General features: G+C 52.7%; 1 protein-coding gene across 1 annotated transcript in view; it reads left to right on the top strand.

Annotated features, from left to right (window-relative positions):
- The window catches only part of ADAM12 (ADAM metallopeptidase domain 12), a gene marked incomplete at both ends in the record, with an annotated part of 151,416 nt that overhangs the window by 36,237 nt on the left and 92,849 nt on the right, over positions 1-22,330 (top strand). The window contains one exon of the mRNA XM_081104541.1: positions 12,090-12,163. Coding sequence (XP_080960667.1) covers positions 12,090-12,163 — 74 coding nt within the window. The remainder of the gene's footprint in view (positions 1-12,089; positions 12,164-22,330) is intronic.

The following is a 22,330-nucleotide window of genomic DNA, read 5'->3' on the forward strand; positions in this document are numbered from 1 at the left end:
GAGCCCGCAGCCCCGGCATGTGCCCTGACTGGGCATCGAGCCGTGACCTCCTGGTTCATAGGTCGATGCTCTACCACTGAGCCACACGGCTGGGCTCTCTTCTTCTTTTGTTCTTAATGTGCAGCCTGTTTCAGGGCCACGGGACCCCTTCTGTTGCTCCTCTCGTGCGCAGGTCACTTCTGGCGTCACAGCCATTGTGCTCAGTGAGCAGAAGTCGGACCTGCTGAGTGTCTCACTGTGTTCAGACCGAGAAGTCCCCACAGCGCACGCCTTTCTAACCGGAAAGATGCGTCCCATGGTCCTGGCACGGGCAGCCCATTGGGAACATTCCTTCGCTTCTCTCCGAAAGCTCCGTTCAGTGGTGGCAGCATTTAGCGTAACGGGGGCCCCTGCTCTGGTGGTTTCCGTTTGAAAAACAACTGAGTGCAGCCTGGCCGGTGCGGCTCAGCGGTCCCCCGTCGGCCCCTGCACCCAAGGGTCTCAGGTTTGATTCCCGGTCAAGGGCACGTACCAGGGGTGCAGCTTTGATCCCCAGCCCATGTCGGGGTGAGTTTGGGAGACAACCGATCAATGTGGATCTCTCACATGGATATTTCTCTCTCTCCCTATCCATTCTTCCCTCTCTCTCTCCCCGCTCCCTTCCTACCTCCCTTCCACTCTCTAAAAATCAATGGAAAACATCTTCTGTTGAGGATCATCAAAAACAAACAGCTGAGCACACGCCAGCTTTACCCAGGAGCCAGCTGTGCTTTTGTTTTAAAAGACAGCGACCATGTCGAACTCGGAGGACCCCTCGCCCCGGCCCGTCCTCCTCGTCCCGAGTGTCCTCAGGCGAGGGGTGAGTTCCTCCCACCCGGGCGCGTTCTTTCCCGTCACCAGGATCTCTGTTCTTGCTAAAACACATTTATCATCCTCCAGCTATCGTAAAAGAGCAATTACTCTCTGGAAAATGCTGACTTTCGGTTTTCAGTCCAAATCCCCGAGATCGCACGCAGAAGGAGCCGGGGTCCAGAGGCACATCTGCGACCAGGACTGCCGGCTCGTGAGGGTCACGCTGAGCCCGTGGGGAGAGGGACGGGCCGGAGGCCGGAGGGCGGGGGCCGGAGGCCGGACTTGCAGGGCTTGGCGCACGGACAAACGTGAGGAGCGGAATGAGCCGCTTGGAGTGATAAGGGCGGGGGCGGTGGTGTGAGGAACAATAAGAGCACGAAGCCAAACGATGATTTGATTTAAGCATCACAACCGGACGGCCCTGAGAACCCTCTGGAGGACACCCGCGGCCTGCTGCTCCTCGGGGGGAGGCCGGGGGTTCAGATGAGGCCAGGATGTTTGCGCACGATTTGGCCTTGAAATTGTTCTTAAGTGGCCCAAGCTGTCTCGGGGTCATGATACAGGCTCCCCATACATGTTCCTTAAGGTTGAACATGAGTAAGTGATTAAGGCCGGGCCACAGACTCTAAGCTGGGATTAAGGAGGCAGAGGGTCAAGCCACGCCTGGGAACCAGGAAGCTCCCCGGTGTGTTTGCGAGGGGTGATGTCGCCCACGCGGATGAGCGGAGCGGGGACCCCGTGTGTGTGTCTTCTCAGGGTTCCTCCGTGGACTCTGCCTGGCCCTCGCTCCGGATGTAATGCATATGTTTGATGACGCTCCTCAAATCTTCCTGCCAACTGGCCACACCCTGCGAGCCTGGATCCCACATAAACCCACACCCGCCCACAAGTCCACCGTCCCTGCTCTACCGCCCGCCCCACCCACGCTCCTTCCGCCTGGAGCCAGGTTCCCCACCTCTGGCTCAGGACCGCGAAGGCCTTCCCTCCCACCGGCCGCCCCGGTTCCTCTAAGTGGGAACTGCAGACCTAGCTCTTCCGGCAACGCTCCCAGGCAAACACTCACCCATCCGCTCCCACCGTGCCACGGTCCTTGGGGCCGAGTGGCACCGCTGTCACCCTTGTGTCGAGTGTGATTCTCGCTTGGCAAGTTTTCCTCCATGCAAAGGTGGCCTTAAAGACACATAACACATCTGTTTGCACATGCACATGAAATGTCAAGAGAGAGTGCGATCGGTAAGCCAGTGGTTGTTAGTACTTAGTGCGGCGGTTCTCAACCTGTGGGTCGCGACCCCTTTGGCGGTCGAACGACCCTTTCACAGGGGTCGCCTGAGACCATCCTGCATATCCAATATTTACATGACGGTTCATCACAGTAGCCACATGACAGTGATGAAGTAGCAACGAAATTAATTTTGTGGTTGGGTCACAACATGAGGAACTGTATTTAAAGGGCCAGAAGGTTGAGAACCATTGACTTAGTGAGTTATAGCCCAGCTGGTTGCACGCAGCGATTCCCGAAGGAAAGTGGGAAGGCCGCTCTCAGCCACGCGACGGCGAACCTCCCGGCTGGACAGGTCTTTGCTGGGACCGGCGGGTGCCCTCCGTGCATTGCAGGGTGGTGAGCGGCATCTGTGTGCCCGCCCACCGGAGGCCAGTGGCACCCCTCCCCGAGTCATGAGAAGTAAACATGTCCTGGGTGTCCCCGGGGCCACAGTCAGCGTGGGTTGCTCGCGACCGGTTTCCACCTGCCCATTGACGTCGCCGCTTGTTTTGAAGACTTGGTTCTACTCAGCAGACAAAACTGGAAAGGCCCGTGGACGGGAACCGCCGGGCCCCTCGGACGTCGGTCTTTCCCTTCGCGACATGGCAGTGGGGCGCGTGGACTCTCCCAGCCATGCTCGTGGCTGAGCAGCACTGCCCCACCCACGTGGCCTCTGACAGCAGGGTTCTCACGCTGATTTCTGTTTTTCTGTTTAAAATCGTACTCTCCACGCAGGCCGGTTTTGGTGTTTCCTGTTAACAGAGGTGGGAGGTTCTTGGTTAATAAGTTCTCCAAGAAGTCAACCTGGGGCCTTGTGTGGCCAGCAGACACGCTAACGCGGCATTTCAGCGTCTGGACGGGTGTCTCACCATCAGCTTCATGGAGACGCGCTTGTCCTTGCTCCGTGGAAAGCGCTGCTCCCTCCGAGGTGTGAAGTTGTCGTTCAGACAGATGCAGCCGGGGCCAAGGGCGTGACTCTGAGCTCCGAGGCCCTGAGTCTGGTCCTGGGAGCAGGAGAGCCCGTCGCTGGCCTCCGCGCCATGGTCCTGGCAGGGGGGTTGGGAGCAGGCAGGTGGAGGTCCACGCACCCCAAGAAGCAGCGTGACAGGCCGGCCCCGGGCAGAGCTGGCCACAGTCCTACCCCAGTTTGGTCTGAAGTTGGCCTGCGATTCCTCAGAGACCTCCGCGTCTCTCGCACGAGTTTCCGTGGAGCCATCGAGTGGGTTTTGGGAAGCGCGAGCAAGCAGCCGTGAGACTGTCTGCAAAAGCAAAGCGCGTTGGCCTGGGCTCCGGTGAGTCCTCGCCGACTCGGCAGCTCCTCTGTGACCACAGCGAGACCACTTCCCGAGGGCCCATCACACGCTGCCCAGGTCCATCTCACAGATCACAGCGGCGCTCCGAACGGCCCCAGGCAGCGTGGGAACGACCGTCTCCTAGGAGACCGCCTGCACCACCCACACCCATGGCTTCAGCTGCTAGTTCACGTCCGACAGTTTTGAAATAAACGGCCGAGAAAAAAAACGGCACATGGGAAAAATGGTAATTTCCAGACATCAGATTCGTTAGATAAATGGACTTCGAATTGGAAACGAGGTTTCCAGCCAGTGGACGCCCTGCGGGCCCTTTACAGCTGGGTCGTCCCCAAACGCAATGCCGTGCCCTTTGCTGATATAGAGAGTCCCTGAGCTTCTGAGGAGGCCACGCTTAGGAAGCAGTGCCTTTCGCGTATTTCCCCTATTTGGTGCCGTATCTACAGGGTCTTCCAGAACCTCCTATCCCCACCGGCCAGCGGGGCTCAGGGGTTGAGCGTCGACCTGGGAACCAGGAGGTCACGGTTTGATTCCTGGTCAGGGCCCAGGCCCGGTTGCGCACTCGATCCCCAGTAGGGGGCGTGCAGGAGGCAGCCGATCAATGATCCTCTCTCATCGCTGATGTTTCTCTCTCTCTCCCTCTCCCTCTCTGAAACCAATAAAAATTTCTGTTAAGTGATGTGTCGCCCCAAAGGCCCGGGAGGGGACAGGGGACCAGGTCTGCCCCAGGATCCGCCCTGCTCGTTAGAGGGAGGCAGCATGGGGAAGGGGAGCCCTATGGCATGCAGGCTCCTGGGGGGGGGCAGGTGGGGGGAGGGTGACGGGCAGCATTTCCATGAGTAAATACGGCTTTAGGATGTGTGACTGTCACGACCGTAATCTTACATGAACTCCCGAAGTGTCTGCGGCGCGTTGATGCACCCGGGATCCCGTCGCAGCCACGGGGTAAAGGACCTGAGCCGAGAGCGTCACCGTGTGAAAGGTGGCGGGAAGGGAGAAGGGGGCTGAAAACCGCATGCGCGTCAAGCCCCAGAAATACTGTAACAGGAGTCAGCACCGAAGGAAAGTAGCCCAACATTTAAACACGCAAACCTTAAAAACGACATGATAGATGTTTCACAGGCAGCTCTCACCTCAGGTTCACATGTGCGTTCTGCGCCGTTCACGGGGTGTTTGCCAATGTCAGGTTCCATCAGGACGAGTTATCAATAACTCATGAGTAAACATCGTTGTCATTGTGTGATAACTTAAAGGCCCCTAGCCAGGGACTCCCCATTATGGCTCTGGAGAGCCTGCAGCCTCCCTCTGTTATTCTGCGGTAAATCAATTCTGTCCTCTCCCAGGTCCTGGGCGCGCGTACCTTCCCGGCTGTGAAACTAGCCCACTAATATTAAAGTGTAATCAAGATTGCCTCTAAATATTCATAGCAATAAATGACTCCCTCGTGCCCCATGAACGCCAGGGCTGCAGGCTGCGGCATTTATTTAGTGCCGGAGAGGGAGCGCGTTAGTTCAGAGTCCCCCGAACGCAATATTTTAACGTCCTGCTTGAAAAATCAGATCCCTGTGCGTGTCCAGTACCGACGACCGAGATGAATGGCTTGGGCTCTGAGCTGACCTTTGTCTTTGAAAGGGCAACCTGGAGCAGCGATGGGAGTGAACTTGGCTATCGACCCCGCTTTTTTTTTTTTAATGTGAATTCCCTTTATGGACTCACTGCCATCTTATTTCAACTTCATGGCCAGGTTCAGAGTTTCCCAAGCCATTGAAGATGGGCTGTTCTTCAAGGACATAGAAACCCCAAGATGGTGATGCTGTGTATCACTGCATCCATCAGAGAGCAAAAACCACGTAGCATCCACAGAAGGCCACGGGAATTGACTGGGGATAGTTTGCACCCGTGATGGGTGAAAGATTTAAATTCGAGTTTGGGGGAGCTCCCAGTTACACAGATTAAAGGAGGGCAGCCAACAGGGATCGTTCAGAGAAGACGCCAGCCCATCAGTCACTTTGGAAACATCTGTTTGTAGGATGTGCTGGCCGAGGGGCCGGGGTGGGGGGAGGCCTCAGAGAGAGCACAGGGCCCCTGGGGGTCCGAGCGATGGACAACGTCCGGACCCTTATTTGCAGACCTGCCCAGGAAAACCCCTGGGGGACCCCGCCCAGACTCCGCTCTGGAAGAAACATGCAGGAGAGACACCTCACAGGAAACCAGACCTCCACCTTAGACTTCTAGCTTCCAGACCTGGCGGGAATAAACTCCTGTTGGTTGAGCTACCCCGTCAGCAGCATTTGGTGATGGAAGCCCAGCCATCTGAGGCAGGGCCTTCTAAGAAGATTTTTCAGTACCCTGATGATGATTGTATTGTTGTTTTGTTTTGTTTTTTTAATATATTCTATTGATTTTTTATAGAGAGGAAGGGGGAGGGACAGAGAGTTAGAAACATGGATGAGAGAGAAACATCGATCAGCTGCCTCCTGCACACCCCCCACTGGGGATGTGCCCGCAACCAAGGTACATGCCCTTGACCGGAATCGAACCTGGGACCCTTCAGTCCGCAGGCCGACGCTCTATCCACTGAGCCAAACCGGTTTTGGCTGTATTGTTGTTTTTTAAAGCTGTACTTATACATTGTATATCGGTCCCAATTAGAAAAATAGAATTATGACTGCCCAAACATTTCCGGCTTATTGATGAGCATTTCATTGATTGATTCAGCAAAGGCGAGTCTGTAAGCATTCAGTAAAAGACCCAGTTCCACTAGGGTAATCAATATGTCATCGTTAAGAAAAGGATCGCTGTATTTAACCAGCACTGGATCGTTATCTCCCATGCAGGAAAATCAAAAGAAAATGGAATGAATGCGTGCTTTTAAACTAAGAAATCTAAAGCAATTAGTGCATTTGAATCAAAATAGCTCCCCATTCTCCTTCTCCATTGATGTCTCCTGTACCATTCAGATCCTCAACTAAAATATACCTCCCTGGGGGAAATGTATTCTTTTGAAAATGTTGACATTAAAATGTTAGAACAGCTCCTACAGGGACGTTCTGTGGAATTAGTACAAATGTTAATGTTTAAACTAGTTCACTTCTTTGGGGGAATGAATGGGTATTGCAAATATCTTATATTTACTCACAAATACAAGTGTCAGGATTTCTCTTTAAAATAGCCATGTGTGTCACTATCTCAGACAAACAATTTATAATTAAGTTATTTACACAGACATATAAAATACAGATGTACATATATACTCTGGGTACATCTTTACAGAAAAATGATACATGTTTTTGTCCTAATATTTCATTGTAAATTTAATTAATACCTTGTCTTTCTAAGATACGATTAATGAGTATAAATTGCAAACCTTGGAGAAAACATCCTGTGTGTCTCTAATTAAACCCAAGGGTCAGAAGGTACAGGCCAATTTAGTTAGAAGTCCCTGTGACAGACTCAAAAGCAAATGGGTGTCTTAGAAACACTTTTGCACACTGTGTTAAAATCCACACAAGTGATGTGTTTAACGTTGCAGAGGATAGGAATAGAAATAGGGATTTTTAAAGTTCAGCAAACACTCAGAAACCCATACAATTCTTATAAGCACCAGACATTGTCAAATATATCCATTAAGAAGTGTGGTTTCACCAGCTCTCTAAAGTTGTAGTCATTTGCTAGAATGAATTTGTAAAAAACAAAATCTCTTTAAACCAAGAAAATATACATAAGCATCGCATGTACATGGGAATTCATCAGTTTAACTCTCAAGCTTAAGAAATCACTTAACAAATAATATCACCGCCCCCCCCCCCCAACCGGTGTGGCTCAGTGGTTGAGCATCTACCAGGAGGTCACAGTTTTATTCCCTGTCAGTGCACATGCCAGCTTTGTGGGCTTGATCCCCACCCAGTAGGGGGCATGCAGGAGGCAGCCGATTAATGTTTCTCTCTCATCAATGTCTCTCTCTATTTCTCTCCCTTCCTCTCTCTCTGAAATCAATAAAAACATATGCTATATAATAAATGCTAATATGCTAAGTGTCTGGTTGTTTGGTCAACCATTCAACCAATCAAAGTATAATATGCTAATGATATGCTAAGGCCGCTCAACCGCTCACTATGACATGCACTGACCACCAGAGGGCAGATGCTCTGACCCATAGGTTAGCTTATTGCTGGGGTCTGGCAGATCGGGACTGAGTGAGACGGGCCAGACATGCCCTGGAGCCCTCCAGCGGTCCCTTCCCGGCTGGCCAACCTCTCACGTCCCTCCCTGGCCCCGATCATGCACCAGTGGGGTCCCTCAGCCTGGCCTGCGCCCTCTCACAATCCTGGACCCCTCAGGGGGGATGTCAGAGAGCCAGCTTCGGCCTGATCCTGCAGGCCAGGCCGAGGGACCCCACTGGTGCACGAATTCATACACCAGGCCTCTAGTTTAAAATACTATCATCTCCCATCAATTAAGATTGAAAAGTATCTTCTTAAAGCATATTTTAAAAACAAACCCTTTGGGCATTAATAACTGAACTAGTCTATTACTCAGGCAGCGGTTGAGCTATGCAATCTTGGTCTTTTTGCTGACTCAGAGATACCCAATGACCATCGTAATTTCGGTGAACTTCCTGGGAAGGTGGAAATATTCTCCGCCTGCAATGTAACCACAGGTTGCTGCCATTGAGTCTTTTTTTTTTTCTTTTTATTAAATCTTTATTGTTCAGATTATTACATTTGTTCCTCTTTTTTCCCCCCATAACTCCCCTCCTCCCAGTTCCCGCCCCACCCTCTGCCCTCACTCCCCACCCACTGTCCTCATCCATAGGTGCACGATTTTTGTCCAGTCTCTTCCCGCATCTCCCACACCCCTTTTCCCCCCAAGAATAGTCAGTCCATTCCCTTTCTATGTCCCTGATTCTATTATAATCAACAGTTCATTCTGTTCATCAGATTATTTATTCACTTGATTCTTAGATTCACTTGTTGATAGATGCGTATTTGTTGTTCATAATTTGTATCTTTACCTTTTTCTTCCTCTTCCTCTTCTTAAAGGATACCTTTCAGCATTTCATATAATCCTGGTTTGGTGGTGATGAACTCCTTTAGCTTTTCCTTATCTGTGAAGCTCTTTATCTGACCTTCAATTCTGAATGATAGCTTTGCTGGATAAAGTAATCTTGGTTGTAGGTTCTTGGTATTCATCACTTTGAATATTTCTTGCCACTCCCTTCTGGCCTGCAAAGTTTCTGTTGAGAAATCAGCTGACAGTCGTATGGGTATTCCCTTGTAGGTAACTGACTGTCTTTCTCTTGCTGCTTTTAAGATTCTCTCTTTGTCTTTTGCTCTTGGCATTTTAATTATGATGTGTCTTGGTGTGGTCCTCTTTGGGATTCCTTTAGTTTGGGGTTCTCTGCGCTTCCTGGACTTGTAAGTCTATTTCTTTCACCAGGTGGGGGAAGTTTTCTGTCATTATTTCTTCAAATAGGTTTTCAATATCTTGCTCTCTCTCATCTTCTGGCACCCCTATAATTCTGATGTTGGTACGCTTGAAGCTGTCCCAGAGGCTCCTTACACTATCCTCGCATTTTTGGATTCTTTTTTCATTTTGCTTTTCCGGTTGGGTGTTTTTTGCTTCCTTGCATTTCAAATCATTGACTTGATTCTTGCGCTCCTCTGGTCTGCTGTTGGGAGTCTGTATAATATTCGTTATTTCAGTCCGTGTATGCTTAATTTCTAGGTGGTTCCCCAATATACGATCGAGGGTCTCATTAGTTTTCTTGTAGATCTCATTAAGTTTATCGGCGGCTTCTAAACAGTTCTTGAGAGACCTTAAAAGTGTGGTTCTGAACTCTATATCTTCCATTGACAATTTTGTCCTGTTTCTTTGTCTCCGCATTTTGTTATGCTTCCTTGGTGCACCCCCTAGTGGTCTTTGTGCGCAGTCTTATAGTTAAACGATTGTTGTAGCTAATACCAGGGAGGGTTTGACCTCCAGGCCAAGTGGCTATCTTGAGTCTTGAAATGTGTCTGTTGCGAATGATAAACCGATTTTAAATTTTTACTTGATTTTAGTTAATTTAAACTTAAATGGCCATATGTGGCTAATGGCTACAACATTAAACACAGGAAACTACAAAAAGATGTCAAATGGCCGCCCTAAGAAGAACATGAGTAGCTTCCACCCTCTAGGATTCCACCCCATCTCAGGGCCTAGTTAATGCAGGCAGGCGGGGGTATTTTCTGAAAACTCCAGGGACCTGCAGTTGTGGTTTTTGTTTAAATTTTGTTTCACTTAACTAATTATTGTAACGTTGGATATTGGAATTTACAATCTGTTTTCTCTCCTTTTTTCCCCCCATTTTCTCTTAAAACTTAGCATGTGGTCAGCTAATTCCGTGTAGCTGAAATTCTGTTATAAACAAGTTTCTTGAACTATGGAGTTTGAGTGCCATTCAGATGTGTGGAATCTTAGAAAACTACGAATAAACTGACACAGCAAAGGCAGGCAAAACCGATGCCACCGAAGTTAGCAGCACTGGGGAGTGGGTGGCGGGCTGTCTGAACTAGACTGAAACCTCCCCCAGCACTAAGGCGGGGTGAGGGTCAGGGGCGGGGCCGAGGGTCAGGGTGGGGCGAGGGTCAGGGTGGGGCCGAGGGTCAGGGTGGGGTGAGGGTCAGGGTGGGGTGAGGGTCAGGGTGGGGCCGAGGGTCAGAGGAACAGGCTGGGCTGAGGGTCAGAGCCTGTGCACTGAGCTCTTGCTGCCCTTCAGGTGAGGGCCCGCTGCCCTCCACCCGATCCAGCTCGCCCCCCTTGCGCTCTGTAAGCCCCCGGGCAACCTTCCTCTCCGCCTGGGCTGCGCCGGCCTTTGGCCCTTCGCTAGGCTGACCGCATCCTTTGTGAACGAACCTGTCCCGCATCCGCCTGGACAGTCGGGCATGCCTCCAGGCTCCCTCCTGAACGCGGTCTTAGCACATCATCAGAATGCAAACCCAGCGCTTGTGTTTAAAAATAAACACGAGGAGGTTTCCATTCTCTTAGCGGGGAATGCCCCGTGGGCATGTAAACCCCCAGCATCACCGGGTGCAGGGGGCCGAAGCAGAGCGGATCTGTGTGTGTGTGTGTGTGTGTGTTGGTGTGCGGGGGGTGGCAGTGGATGTTGTCTTGGGCAAGGACTTTGAATCGCTGACGTGGCTCGGCAGGAGCGAGTGGGAATAGTTGAGGCCTGTTTCAGGTGGGAGGGAACCTTGGGATGCAGGTGAAGGGACCTGCCACAGGCATCTTCTCGGGGCCGGGCAAGAAACTCACTGGGATTTCAAGGCAGAACAGAGAGTACAGATGCCCGCCTCCCGCTGACAGATGGGCACACGTGGCCTGGGCGTCCTGGGCCAGAGGAGAGGGGAGGAAGAAGAGGCTGGTAGAGCTGTGTGCCCGGGTCACTCAGTCCCTCTGTCGCCGGGTACTATCTGAGCTTCTGTCGCTTGCCTGGCATCTTCATGGACATAATAAACAAGGGGACCCACAGATGACACACTGACTTCCACAAGCAGGAAGGTGGCTCGTTCTTACAAGGAGGCAAGGACAGGAGCCTGGAAGGGAGAACACCTGGGGGTGGGGGAGGGGCTGTGATTAGACGGGAGGGGCGGTGGTGGGGAGAAGTGAGGCTTCTTTGAATAACTGACATTTAGTGGATTCCAGTGGAAGGGGTGGGAGGAGGGCATCCAGGTAGAGGGGGCGGTGTGGGCAAGGACTCAGAGCTGCCGAGGGGCTCGGTGGGTGGGAGGAGCTGGAGAGGCCGGGGTGGCTGGGAGGAGGTGCGGAGTGCGGGTGTGGAGGGGCGAGGCCAGGCAGGGGTGCGCTGGAGGCCCCGTGACCGAGCTGACATCTCACTGTTGGTGTGGTTGGGATGCGAGTGCAGGCGCCTTATATGCAAGGGCGGGCTGCTCAGGTTGTGTTTTTGTTTTATCTTTTTGTTGATTTGAGAGAGGAAAGCATGGATTTGTTGTTCCGCTGAGTTATGCATTCACTGGTTGGTTCTTGCATGTGCCCTGGCCGGGGATTGGGCCTGAAAACAGTGCGTTGGGGATGGTGCTCTCACCAATGAGCTACCCGGAGAGGGCGCGGTTGTGCTTTTAAAGACACCCCTGGGCTCCCGGTGGAGAATGAGTGGGAAGGAAGCCAAGGCAGGTCTGGGCGGACCCGGGTCGGCAGGGATTTGCAGTCATGCAGGTGAGAGGTGATTGAGGTCCGAGCTGGAGTGGGGGGACACGGGACCCGGACAGTGAGCGGTGTGTTTCGGACGGCAAAGCAGCGGGGCCTTTGGATGGGGAAGACGGAGCTGGTGCTCCGGGAGGACCTCTCCCTTCGGACCCGAGCATTTGGGGAAAGAAAGGCGCCCTTTGTGGAGAAGGGAAGCCGAGGAAGGCGCTGGTTGTGGGAAGGAGTGGAGAGTCAGGAAGGGCCCCCGGGCGTGTGGCCAGAGGAAGGGAGTGGGAAGGTCAGAACCACGGCCGGTCAGTGCCTTGCACGGTGGTGAGTTTTCCACCCTGATTGTCCTGGGGGCCGGGTTCTTGGAATCCTCTCAGAAGAGCCTTGTTTTCCCCCCTCCGCTGCCTCTGCCTCTGCCTGGGGAGCAGACTCCGATATTGGCAAGCCAACGCGGGATGTTTTTCAACGGACTCTCCCTGTTTGCCTTGCAGAATCACCCAGAGGTGCTGACTTTTCGAATACAACTGGAGAGCGAGGAGCTGATCGTGAATCTGGAACGAAACGAGTGAGTCGCGCTCATTCTTGCTTACGGCACGGCAGGGCCGCTAGGCACGCGCGTGGCAGCTACTGCGCGGCTTGTATGGCGCTTAGAGGGACAGGCTGGGCGTGGCTTCCAGGGCCGCATTTGAATTCGAGGCTGGAAGTAACTGCAAACGAGAATCCAATGGCAGATAGAAAGCGTGTCGCTCTGCAGGACTGTCTCACTCCGCGCGTCTGGCACGGAGCCCGGCTTTAAGAGCCTGGTGTCCGAGGGGCAGCACCGGGCTTCGCCTGCTCGGCCCCGTGCCAGTGTCCGCCGCTGCCGGCTTTGGGCAATTCCTGGTGACAGAAGGAGACTGCTCCCGATGGACAGAAGTGCGTCTTTCCTTGAGAAATTCCCAGGATTCAGTTCATGTTTCCAAGTTTGTCTCCAGTGGTGTATTTATTTTATCTTTTTAGTTAAAAATGTGACCCCTCTTTAAATAAAATTACGTAAATTTCCAGAAAATGGCATTACAGTGTTCTCCGGAGCACATGGCTACGGTGACACCTTCCCGTTGAAAGCTGTCTGCCTCATGGCATAAGGAGAAGCCGGGATGTTCTCGAAGCCCTTCACCCTGTGTGGTGTCCCCAGGGGCGCCTGCCATCCGAGGGCCCCCGCTGCGCCCCGTGATGGGATCAGAAGAGAGGGCGCTCTCCCTCTGAGCATCTGTACTCACAGCTACAGATCCCTTCCCACGCCCGGAGCCGTCCTCTCTGCCACACGCCTGCTTCCTAGGCCACAGCCACCAGTGACTTGCTGGGGTTTCTATTGTTTTGTTTTGTTTTGTTTTTTTGCTGAAACGACAGTTTCCCTGCCTTCCTATTCCTGGCGTGTTTCCACCTCCCCATTGTGCTTCTGTGAGCAGTAAACAGTGTGTTTTCAGCGTTTTCCTTGTGACTCCGTCTTAAAATAGAGCTCCGGGCACAGCTCTTGGACAGCCAGGAAGCCGCGCGGGAGCCTGTACGTTGCTTTTGATACGTCTCCCTTAGCTCCGTAAACACTTGCCGGCTCTTTGTGTCCATGTAAGCGTGTTGTGGGATATTTTGATTTTTGTACACTGCTGTTTGTATACAGTTTAAAAATATCTCAGTGGGCAAAACGAAGTGTTCTCCAGAAGATGGACAGAAAATAAGGCCCCCTTGGTGGTACGTTTCCTTGATGGGGTTTGAGGAGCAGCCAGGGATGTGGGAGTGTCCTCGTGGACGTGGGAGTGTCTCTGTGGGTGTGGGAGGTTTTTCCGGGGACATAGGAGTGTCTCCGTGGGTGTGGGAGTGTCTCTGTGGGTGTGGGAGTGTCTCCGTGGGTGTGGGAGTGTCTCTGTGGGTGTGGGAGTGTCTCCGTGGGTGTGGGAGTATCTCTCTATTGTCAGGCTGTTGGAGGAACAGGGTAAGTAGCATGAGTGGGACCGATCTGGACCTTTGGGTCATCCCACAACTGCAGGTAGAACAATGGAAATAGACTTACTAAAACCTTAACTTCTTTGTTTTTACTACAAAAGGAGTAAATGTCCAGTGCTGTAAGGAAAAGTAAACAGCCCCCCAAATACGCCCACAACCACACACAGCCCCGGTTAACGCTGTGGTGGGCGTCCATGTAGACCCTTCCTCAGTAAGGTTTGCCCCGCGAGTCTCAGCCGATTTCGTCGTCTGTGTGCCATGGGAGAGCGCACTCCTCTGAGCTCTGTAACAGGCGCGCCTTCTCACATGAGCAGCCCGTGCAGCCCACCTGGTTCTGTGCGTCAGAAAGTGGCTTAACAGCCTGGTTGTGGTTCTCTCTGAAAACGATTTACCTTTTGTTGAGGCGACAGTCGCATGCACGGAGACTACTTGGTGGCCAATTTGTATAAAAGGCACTTCCAAAGGTGCCTCTGTGCCTGCTTCCGGTTCTGCACCTTCAACAAAATTAACTTTAAAGCAGAAAAGCCAAAAGCATCAAACTCTCCTCTCGCTTTATTTCTCTCCTCCCAACCTCACTGTCAACCTGCATGTCGGAAAAACCTACGGAGGGTGTTAATGTGTTCCCGCAACAGCCTGGCTTTACCTCAATTATACTGCTCATTCCAATTGCAGAGATCCCATCCTGAGAAATAACGTTTCATCCTTGGAGCATGCCAGTAGGTTTGTTGTTGTTGTTTTAAATATTTTTATTGATCTCAGAGAGGGAGGGAGAGGAAGAGAGAGAGAGAGAGAAACATCAATGATGAGAGAGAATCATTGATCGGCTGCCTCCCGCACACCCCACACCGGGGATTGCGCCTGCAACCTGGGCACGTGTCCTGACTGGGAATCGAACCTCCTGGTTCATAGGTCGAAGCTCAACCACTGAGCCACACTGGCCGGGCCAGTGCTACTGTTTTAATAATGTGTCACCCCCAATACCTCAGCCTAAGAATATTGTGGAAAGAGGTTACACACACATGTCTGTTTTCTATGGACCTCACGTTTGAGACAATGAACACCAAAAAAAATCGACAGTTTTCGAAATAGAGTGAAATGCTCATTTGCTACTAGCTCTTAATGCTGTCAGGCACAGAAGGTAACCAGTTATCTCGTCTCAAATAGATTTCTTAATAGCATAGTCCTTTGCAAATGCATCCAATTAGAGAATTTATCCAGATGAAGCTCCAGGCACCCAAAGCTGAGGGTGTGAGAGTCCTTTTGTATTTAAGAAGCAGCACAGACGAGAGCCTGACCCCTGAGGGGTCCGCGGGCCGGTGGTACCCTGGTGGGTGTCCACCGGCTGGGAGGCAGCCCCATGTGCAGGGTTGCTCACTGCAGGATGTTCTCCCCAAAAGGACATCAGGAGGAGATTGGTTCCTGTCTGTGGGTCAGCTATGAAGCAGAGTGCAGCACGGCAAGGAGTGATGGGGGAGATCTTTATGATTAGAAACAGCGTGTGACACAATAGTTCACGTGGCATCGGGTCTTGTTTTTTAATTACACGCGGAACATCTATCTCTGAGCGGTAAGATTATGGGAGACATTTGCTGTCTTTTTTTTTTTTTTAAATCCTCACGGAGGATATTTTCTCCATTGATTTTTAGAGAGAGTGGAGGGGATGGAGGGAGGGGGCAAGAGAGAGAGAGAGAGAGAGAGAGAGAGAGAGAGAGAGAGAGAGAGAGAGACATGGATGTGAGAGAGACACGTCGATTGGCCGCCTCCCACACGTGCCCTAACTGGGCTGGGGATCGATCCCCCAACCCTGAGGTCTGCAGGCTGACACTCTAACTACTGAGCATCACCAGCCAGGGTGACATTTGCTTTCTTGATTATCTTCACGTTTCACAACAAGAAAATCCTACTATTAACATTAGGAGAACTTTCTGTACCGAAGGGGCAAAGCTGCCGCGAAAACGGAAAACCCGTTAGAAGCAGAGCGCGGACGCAGGCCTGGCTCACGAACGGGACCTGCGGGGCCCAGGGCGGCCTCGGCATCTTCCCGAGGCGGCGGAGCTCTGCCCACTGAGCAGCAGGGCTTCCAGCACCCAGAGCTCCGCTTCCATGAGAAACCTGCTCAGAATCACCTCTGAAGTAAACGTGGTCTCAGTGCCTGAAACCCCAGCACCGTCATCCCAGGCAGGGACCTCCTCCACCTCCCCCCCTCCCACCCCCATCCCCCGGCTCTTCACGAAGCTGAGCTGGCAGCAGTCGCTGTTCCGGGGACCCAGCTTCTCTGCCTTCCAGCACCTTATCGTGCGCAGAGGCTGTGTGCGAGGAGCCGCGATGGAGTTTAAGGGGCGCGGAGCTTCCCGGGAGAAGCGTTTGTCTGCGTGGAGCTTCAGGGCCGCCGTGGAACCGCCATAACTCGCGGTCCCGTGGGCGCCCAGGCCCGGCCGACAGGTGCGCCCCGCCGCCTCCTCCTCCATCGGGATGCTTTATCGATGCTTTATCGCCAGGCGGCGGCTCCGAGGCCGTGTCTCCAGTTGAGGGTGATGAAAGGTGATGGCGACACATCGCACTCCCCCATCCCTCACGGTCACGGAGGGAAGGCAGCTGCCGGGAGTCTGACTCCATCGCCCGGCCCGGCCCGGTGCTCCGCCCGCCAGCAGTGGACCCGCAGCCTGAGCGGACTCCAGGGCTGGACGGCTGGCGGGGTCCCACGGCTGGGGGCGCGGTGCCTCCTCCTGCATCTCGCGGGAGCTCTGGGACCCCCGTGTCCGTGTTTGTAATGTTGGGCTGGATTCCAGGCTCCACCTGTCCCTTTGAGGGCTGCTTTCATGTTAGTGGCAGCAGCAAATCCAAGCCACTGTTTCAGCAACAAGCAGGCTCAGACCAGGACCCACGGCCCGCAGAGAGGTAGATGCCGGCCGCACCTGCTCAGGCACCCAGAAAAGTAGGAAGAGGACTCGGTTCTAGGATTGGTATGAGCCCAACTGGCGGGGCTCAGTGGTTGAGCGTAGACCTATGAACCAGGAGGTCATGGTTTGATTCCAGGTCGGGGCACAGGCCCGGGTTGTGGGCTAGATCCCCAGTGTGGGGCGTGCAGGAGGCAGCCGATCCATGATTCTCTCATCATTGATGTTTCTCTCTCCCTCTTCCTTCCTCTCTGACATCAATAAAAGTTTATTTAAAAAAATAAAACGGGTCTGCAATAGTCACTTTGCTCTCAGTGAGCCGGCGGGTTGCCCTGTGGGATGGGGTGGGCTTATCCTAAGTGCAGAACAAGCGTTTCTTTTTATTTTTTATGACTTTCTTCCTGATTAAAAACACGTGGCAGATAGAAGTTGAGACAAGACTGACCCCCACAGCGGGAGAAATATTTCGGGACATGATTTATTTATGTAGAGAGTATCTTTCCCACCCTCCTAAGCCCAGGCCTTCCGTTCCGACGGGCCTAGGTGATGTGGGTCAATTTCTTGGTTTTCTCTGAAAATCCGAGGCTCCCCCTGTTAACGCTGAGCAGCACCCGCGTGAGAACCTCGGTGCCCTTGGGGTTCCTGGGGGGTGGGGCACGGTTTTTATGTGCAGTTTTCACAGCGCGAAGAGTTATTAAAATGCTCAGTAAAGTCCTGGTGGCATTTTACTTATTAATATTAACAAAATATACAGAATGGTAGGAGGTGGGTTAAATGAGAAAATATGTAATGATGTTAAAAACTTACTAAAAGAATTATTCATACAATTTAATAAATATTTAAAACACATGCAGATTCTGGGTTGAATTTATTATCTTACCAAGTAGGATGATGCTTATGACTTGTAAGCATTGTTATGGTCTATAAACACCTTTTCATCCAAAAGTCTGATTTTACATTTTACTGTCAATTTCCTGTATAGACGTTACCCAAATCTCTTTTTGTTTAGAAAATTACTGATTCAGAACTGATGTGGTTTCCAAAGTAATTTTTGCACATAGGAACCTAAATATAATCACTGTTGTAGACGGCAGTATATTATTAATTAGTTAATTGATTGGTTAGGCCCTATCATATTCCAGAAAAGATTCAGTTTGCTAAAAAACAAAAAAAAAACCCACAAGAATGAATGAATTAATTTACTCCAAATGTATAGAATACCCTCATCTCACACGTACCAGCCTTTGGTATGTCGCTCTGTTTTAGAGCAGCAGTTCCAGTCCACGTTGACAGAGATGGTGACGATGACCATTGGGGGAAGGGCGATATGTGCCTGTCATTGCTTTAGGTTTTGTTTTGCTTTTAAGGACAAAGAAGAGTCCGTGAGGGGTCGGGCAGACGCACTGAATCAAGAGGGAGACGTGGACTCTCTGGGGTTAGTGAGCTTTGTGACTTCAGGCGAAACAATCAGCCGCTCTGGTCTCCACGTCTCCCATTGCAATGTGAAGGTCATGAAAACGACCACCTTTTGCCGCCAAAGATAAGAAGTGGCAAAATATTTTGATGAATTGACATTTAAAAAAATTTTATTGATTGATTTGAGAGAGAGGAAGGAGGGGGAAGAGAGAGAGAGAGAGAATGAGAGAGAGAAACATTGATCTCCTGTTCCACTTATTTGTGTATTCATTAGTTGCTTCTTGTATGTGCCCTGACTGGGGATCAAACCCACAACCTTGGTGTATGGGGACGAGCTACCCGGCCAGGGCCGATATCTTTTTTCTATAATCACTGGCATGGAATTCCTATAAGTAGAAATAGTGAAAGCAAACACAAACATTAAATAGAGTGGGCTTTCTCAGGATGTTTCTGTAATTAAGTTCCTATATTGATGTGAATAAACCTACATACCCTAATGTGTCATGTGGTACAGAATACGGCATAAACATTGCTCATGAACGGTTCATTTGGTTACGTTGAACCAGTAGCCGATGCGCATGCTCAGGAAAGCCTGCCGGTGCGGGCGGCACTTCAGCAACGTCCCAGACACTTCTGCAGGGGGCAGCGCCGCCTGCGCCCGAGAAGGAGCTGTCGGTTTTGATTTAGACACAGAAATTAGGGGTCCTGGAAGGTTAAGATTTGAATGCTAAATCAGTCCAACGTGTGTATGTTGGGTATTAAATAATCTCAGGTTTATTAATGGAGAAAAGGGCTTTGAATCAGAGATGTGTTTTGCCATTTCGGTACGAAATACTATCTCTATCACAGATCCTGTTCATTCATTCATGTTTCTCCATTAATCCATCCCTTCAACAAACTATGTTTTAGAGATGTGGGGGTGGGGGGCGAGGGGCGGGGGCGGGGGGTGGAGGCGGGAGATCAGATACTCAGTGAATAACACAGGGTTCCTGCTTTGCAAAGCTTAGAGCCACCACTATCTCAAACCCGCAGTAAATGGCAGGTTGGTTCGCATTGATTTATAACGAACACTCAGGCTGGGGCGTTGGTAAATGAAGGTCCCTGATTAAAGTGACGGGAAACTCAAATAATGCACTGTTCTCCCTCTTTCCATCTGTGCCCTGCCTCCTTCTCCAAAGGAATGAATAACTTTTGCCTTTTATTAAGTATAATCGTAACTGCTTGAAGCCACTGATAGGTGTGTGCATGTGTGTGTCCATCTACATAAATACACAATTACATATATATTACACTAGAGGCCGAATGCACGAAGATTTGTGCAAGAATGGGCCTTCCTTCCCCTGGATGCCGGCACTGCCTTCGCTCAGGCCGGAGCCGCCTTTCCACCTTCCCATGCTGCCCAGAGGCCTGGAGCGGCTGGGGTAGTATGGAACGCCTGCGTCGTTGCCATGGCAACGATGCAAGCATCCCGCCCCCCGGCCACTCGGTGCCTGTGTATGCAAATTAACCCACCATCTTTGTTGGGTTAATTTGCATACTCACTCCTGATTGGCTGGTAGGCGTCGTGAAGGCATGTATGGTCAATTTGCATCTTTCTCTTTATTAATGTAGATACTACATGATTACATGTTGCCTGGTGCCATCCACGGATGGTCTGTTTCTGTGACAGGGCCTTTGGGGTGGCACAATAGAGGCAGATGTCGTTAGGGGGCATTGCCGTGGCAAACCCTGTCTGTCTCTGATGGCCTCAGGTTTTGAATGACAGCCCTCCTCCTGGACCGTGGTCATCGCCACCCGTCCTCTGTCAGCTTCGCACGTCGCCGTCCTCACCTGCCGAGTCCCCTGGAGGACGAGCCGGCCCGGAGGAAAGGGCAGAGGGCATCAGTCCCTACACACTCGCAACAAGCGGTCCGCTCGCCTGGAAGCTGCTGTTGCTTCCGCTCTTCCCCGGCAGCCCATTCTCTAAGGGAGAGCCAGGTGGAGAGAGGCCCATCGCCCCCCCATCGCCCGTCCTCGGATGAGGCTTTCTTGGTTCCCACGGAGAATTGTTCCGTGTTTGGGGCCGTCCACTGCTCTCCCTGCGTCCCTGCTGGGAGCACTGGGCAGGATGCACAGAGGATCTCTATAGGATTCCACAGTGACCTCAATGAAAATTTCAGCTAGGAAAGAAAAAAGAAAATTAACGATGACTTCAAAATTCCAAGCTTTCCCCCCGACTGGAGTTCATTGTTTTTAGTCTCTCCCCTCTGCCTGCCCCGCTGCCCCCCCCCCGCCCCCCAAGTATCAGAAAAATGCTGTTTAAATGGAAGAGTCTGGACGGATTAAACATTCTTTGTAAACGTTGGAGAAGAACAGAAGATACAAGACAAGCAAGGCCAGGTCAGCAGATCCCCTTTCTAAGAGTCCTCATTATTGGCCGTCCGATGGCCTGCCCGCCTCACCGCACGTCCACACAGGGCCTCCCAGTGAATGAGGAACAGATGCCTGGCTTGTCCTGGAGAGCGCCGTTCATTCTCCACGCTTATCTCCTAGGTGCCAGCTTATTTACGTAAAGGTGGGCCCCAGCGCGTCTCAGCTTTGGGGAGGTTTGTCGGTTTCCTGGCTCCTGGAGTCCCTGTGGATAGATTCTGGGATGATGCCTGGGGTCGGGGTACGCCTCCCAAGGGCTCTGAAGAGCCCCAAGACGAGTGCGCGGCTTCCGGCTCTCTGCGGCCATCGGACGCCGGCACCCGCCCTGGTGGAAGGTGGCATCAGCCACACCCCAGCGTTTTGCTCATCCCTCCCTCCCTTTCCAGTTCTCTGCCCGTTTATCGGCAGTTCACCCACCGGCATGTGTCCCTGCGCTGAGCCGAGTGACCCCGAGACCCAGGACGCTGGGGAAACGTGCAGCCGGACCGGGTGCGTGATGCGCGCTGCAGCGGTGACCAGTCCCGTCCGTGGCGCCGTCCGGGCGCATAACAAAGCGCCAGGCGGGCGTGCGAGGAGGAAACAGTCCGGCCAAGGGGACGCTGAGCTCCCGCGTCTGGATGGTCTTGTGGGCGAGGGCTGCCCGTGGGCGCTGGCTTCCCAAGGCCCTTCTACGGACCTGGAGGCCCCGGTGGATTTAAACATAGTGCCCTCCCCCACCCCCACCCCCACGTGTTCCCTCCCCGGGGTCCAGAGGCCTCGGGGGGCAGAGTCTGCCTTTGACGGTTAGCCCCGGCGCGGCTGCGCTGTAGGAGGGGAAAGCCGTTCCGGGATAAAGCCGGGCTCAGAGATGACAGGAAAGGGAGGCAGGAGCAGGTCCGCCTGGAGGAAGTGTGGCTTAGGAGAAGCAAGCTGTGTGGCCCCAGGCCAGGTGCCTAGCTGTTCTGCGCCTCCCTTTCCAACAATAAACTAGGGACAGTAATTGTCCTCAGTGGGCGGTTCTGGGAGTGACACGGGCGAGCCCAGAAGCGCTTAGCACGCTGCCTGGCCCGGGAAGCACACCCAGTACTTGTCAGAATTACTGAAATGCCTGTCCACGGCCATGTGCCTGGGGTCGGGCGGTGGTGAGGGGTGGGCAGGGATGTCTTCTGATTGGCCACCCGGGGCCACAGTGGGACCAGCAGAAGATACAGTGGGGGAGGGGAATCCATGGGAAACATGCCAATGACGGGCTGCCCGGGGGGTGGCGAGGCCCGGGGCTGGGAGGGCCCGGTGATGCCACAGGGCGCCGTGCCCTGGTGAAGGACAGAAGCGGTCCTTTCCGCTGTGCCAGGCCTGCGTGGGGAGCGTCGCTGGTTTTGTTGCTTTCCGAGGCCCAGGGCCCCGGTGAGGACGTGGCACAGAGGCCTCGTTCTGAGAAGAGCATGTGAATCGCGGCCTTTGGTCCTTCCCGTGACTGGCGATGGGACCTGCAGGACCATGATCGCGTGCGAGCTCTGCAGCGGAGCCCAGGGGAGGGAGGCCTCGCCCAAGCACTGGTGCTGAGCTTTGCAGCAGCGGCGGGCAGGGCCGGGCCGAACCCACCCCTGCTGCCTCCCGCAGCCTCCCCCAGGGTGCAGCCTTTGCCCCCAGAGGCCCTCTGGCCGCAGATCTGTGGTGTGCAGAAATTATGAAGCTCAAAGAGCCTGTCGCAGTCACTGGGTGGCTGCGGGGCTCAGGAAGCAGGCTTCATTTTATTTCTTGGATTTTTAAAAAACATTTTTATTGATTTCAGAGAGGAAGGGAGAGGAAGAGAGAAACATCAATGATGAGAGAGAATCATGGATCCGCTGCCTCCTGCTACCCCGCAAGTGGGGATAGAGCCCGCAACATGGGCCTGTGCCCTGACCGGGAATCGAACCGGGACCTCCTGGTTCATAGGTTAACGCTCAACCCCTGAGCCACGCTGGCCGGGCTCCTGTAGAATTTAAAGGAGTTTACTTATAGCGGACAATCCCGAGGCGGAGCTTGAACTTGCCCAGGTCAATAGGTCA

This window comes from Myotis nattereri, assembly GCF_964212035.1.
Source record: "Myotis nattereri genome assembly, chromosome: 13".
Taxonomy (NCBI): domain Eukaryota; kingdom Metazoa; phylum Chordata; class Mammalia; order Chiroptera; family Vespertilionidae; genus Myotis; species Myotis nattereri.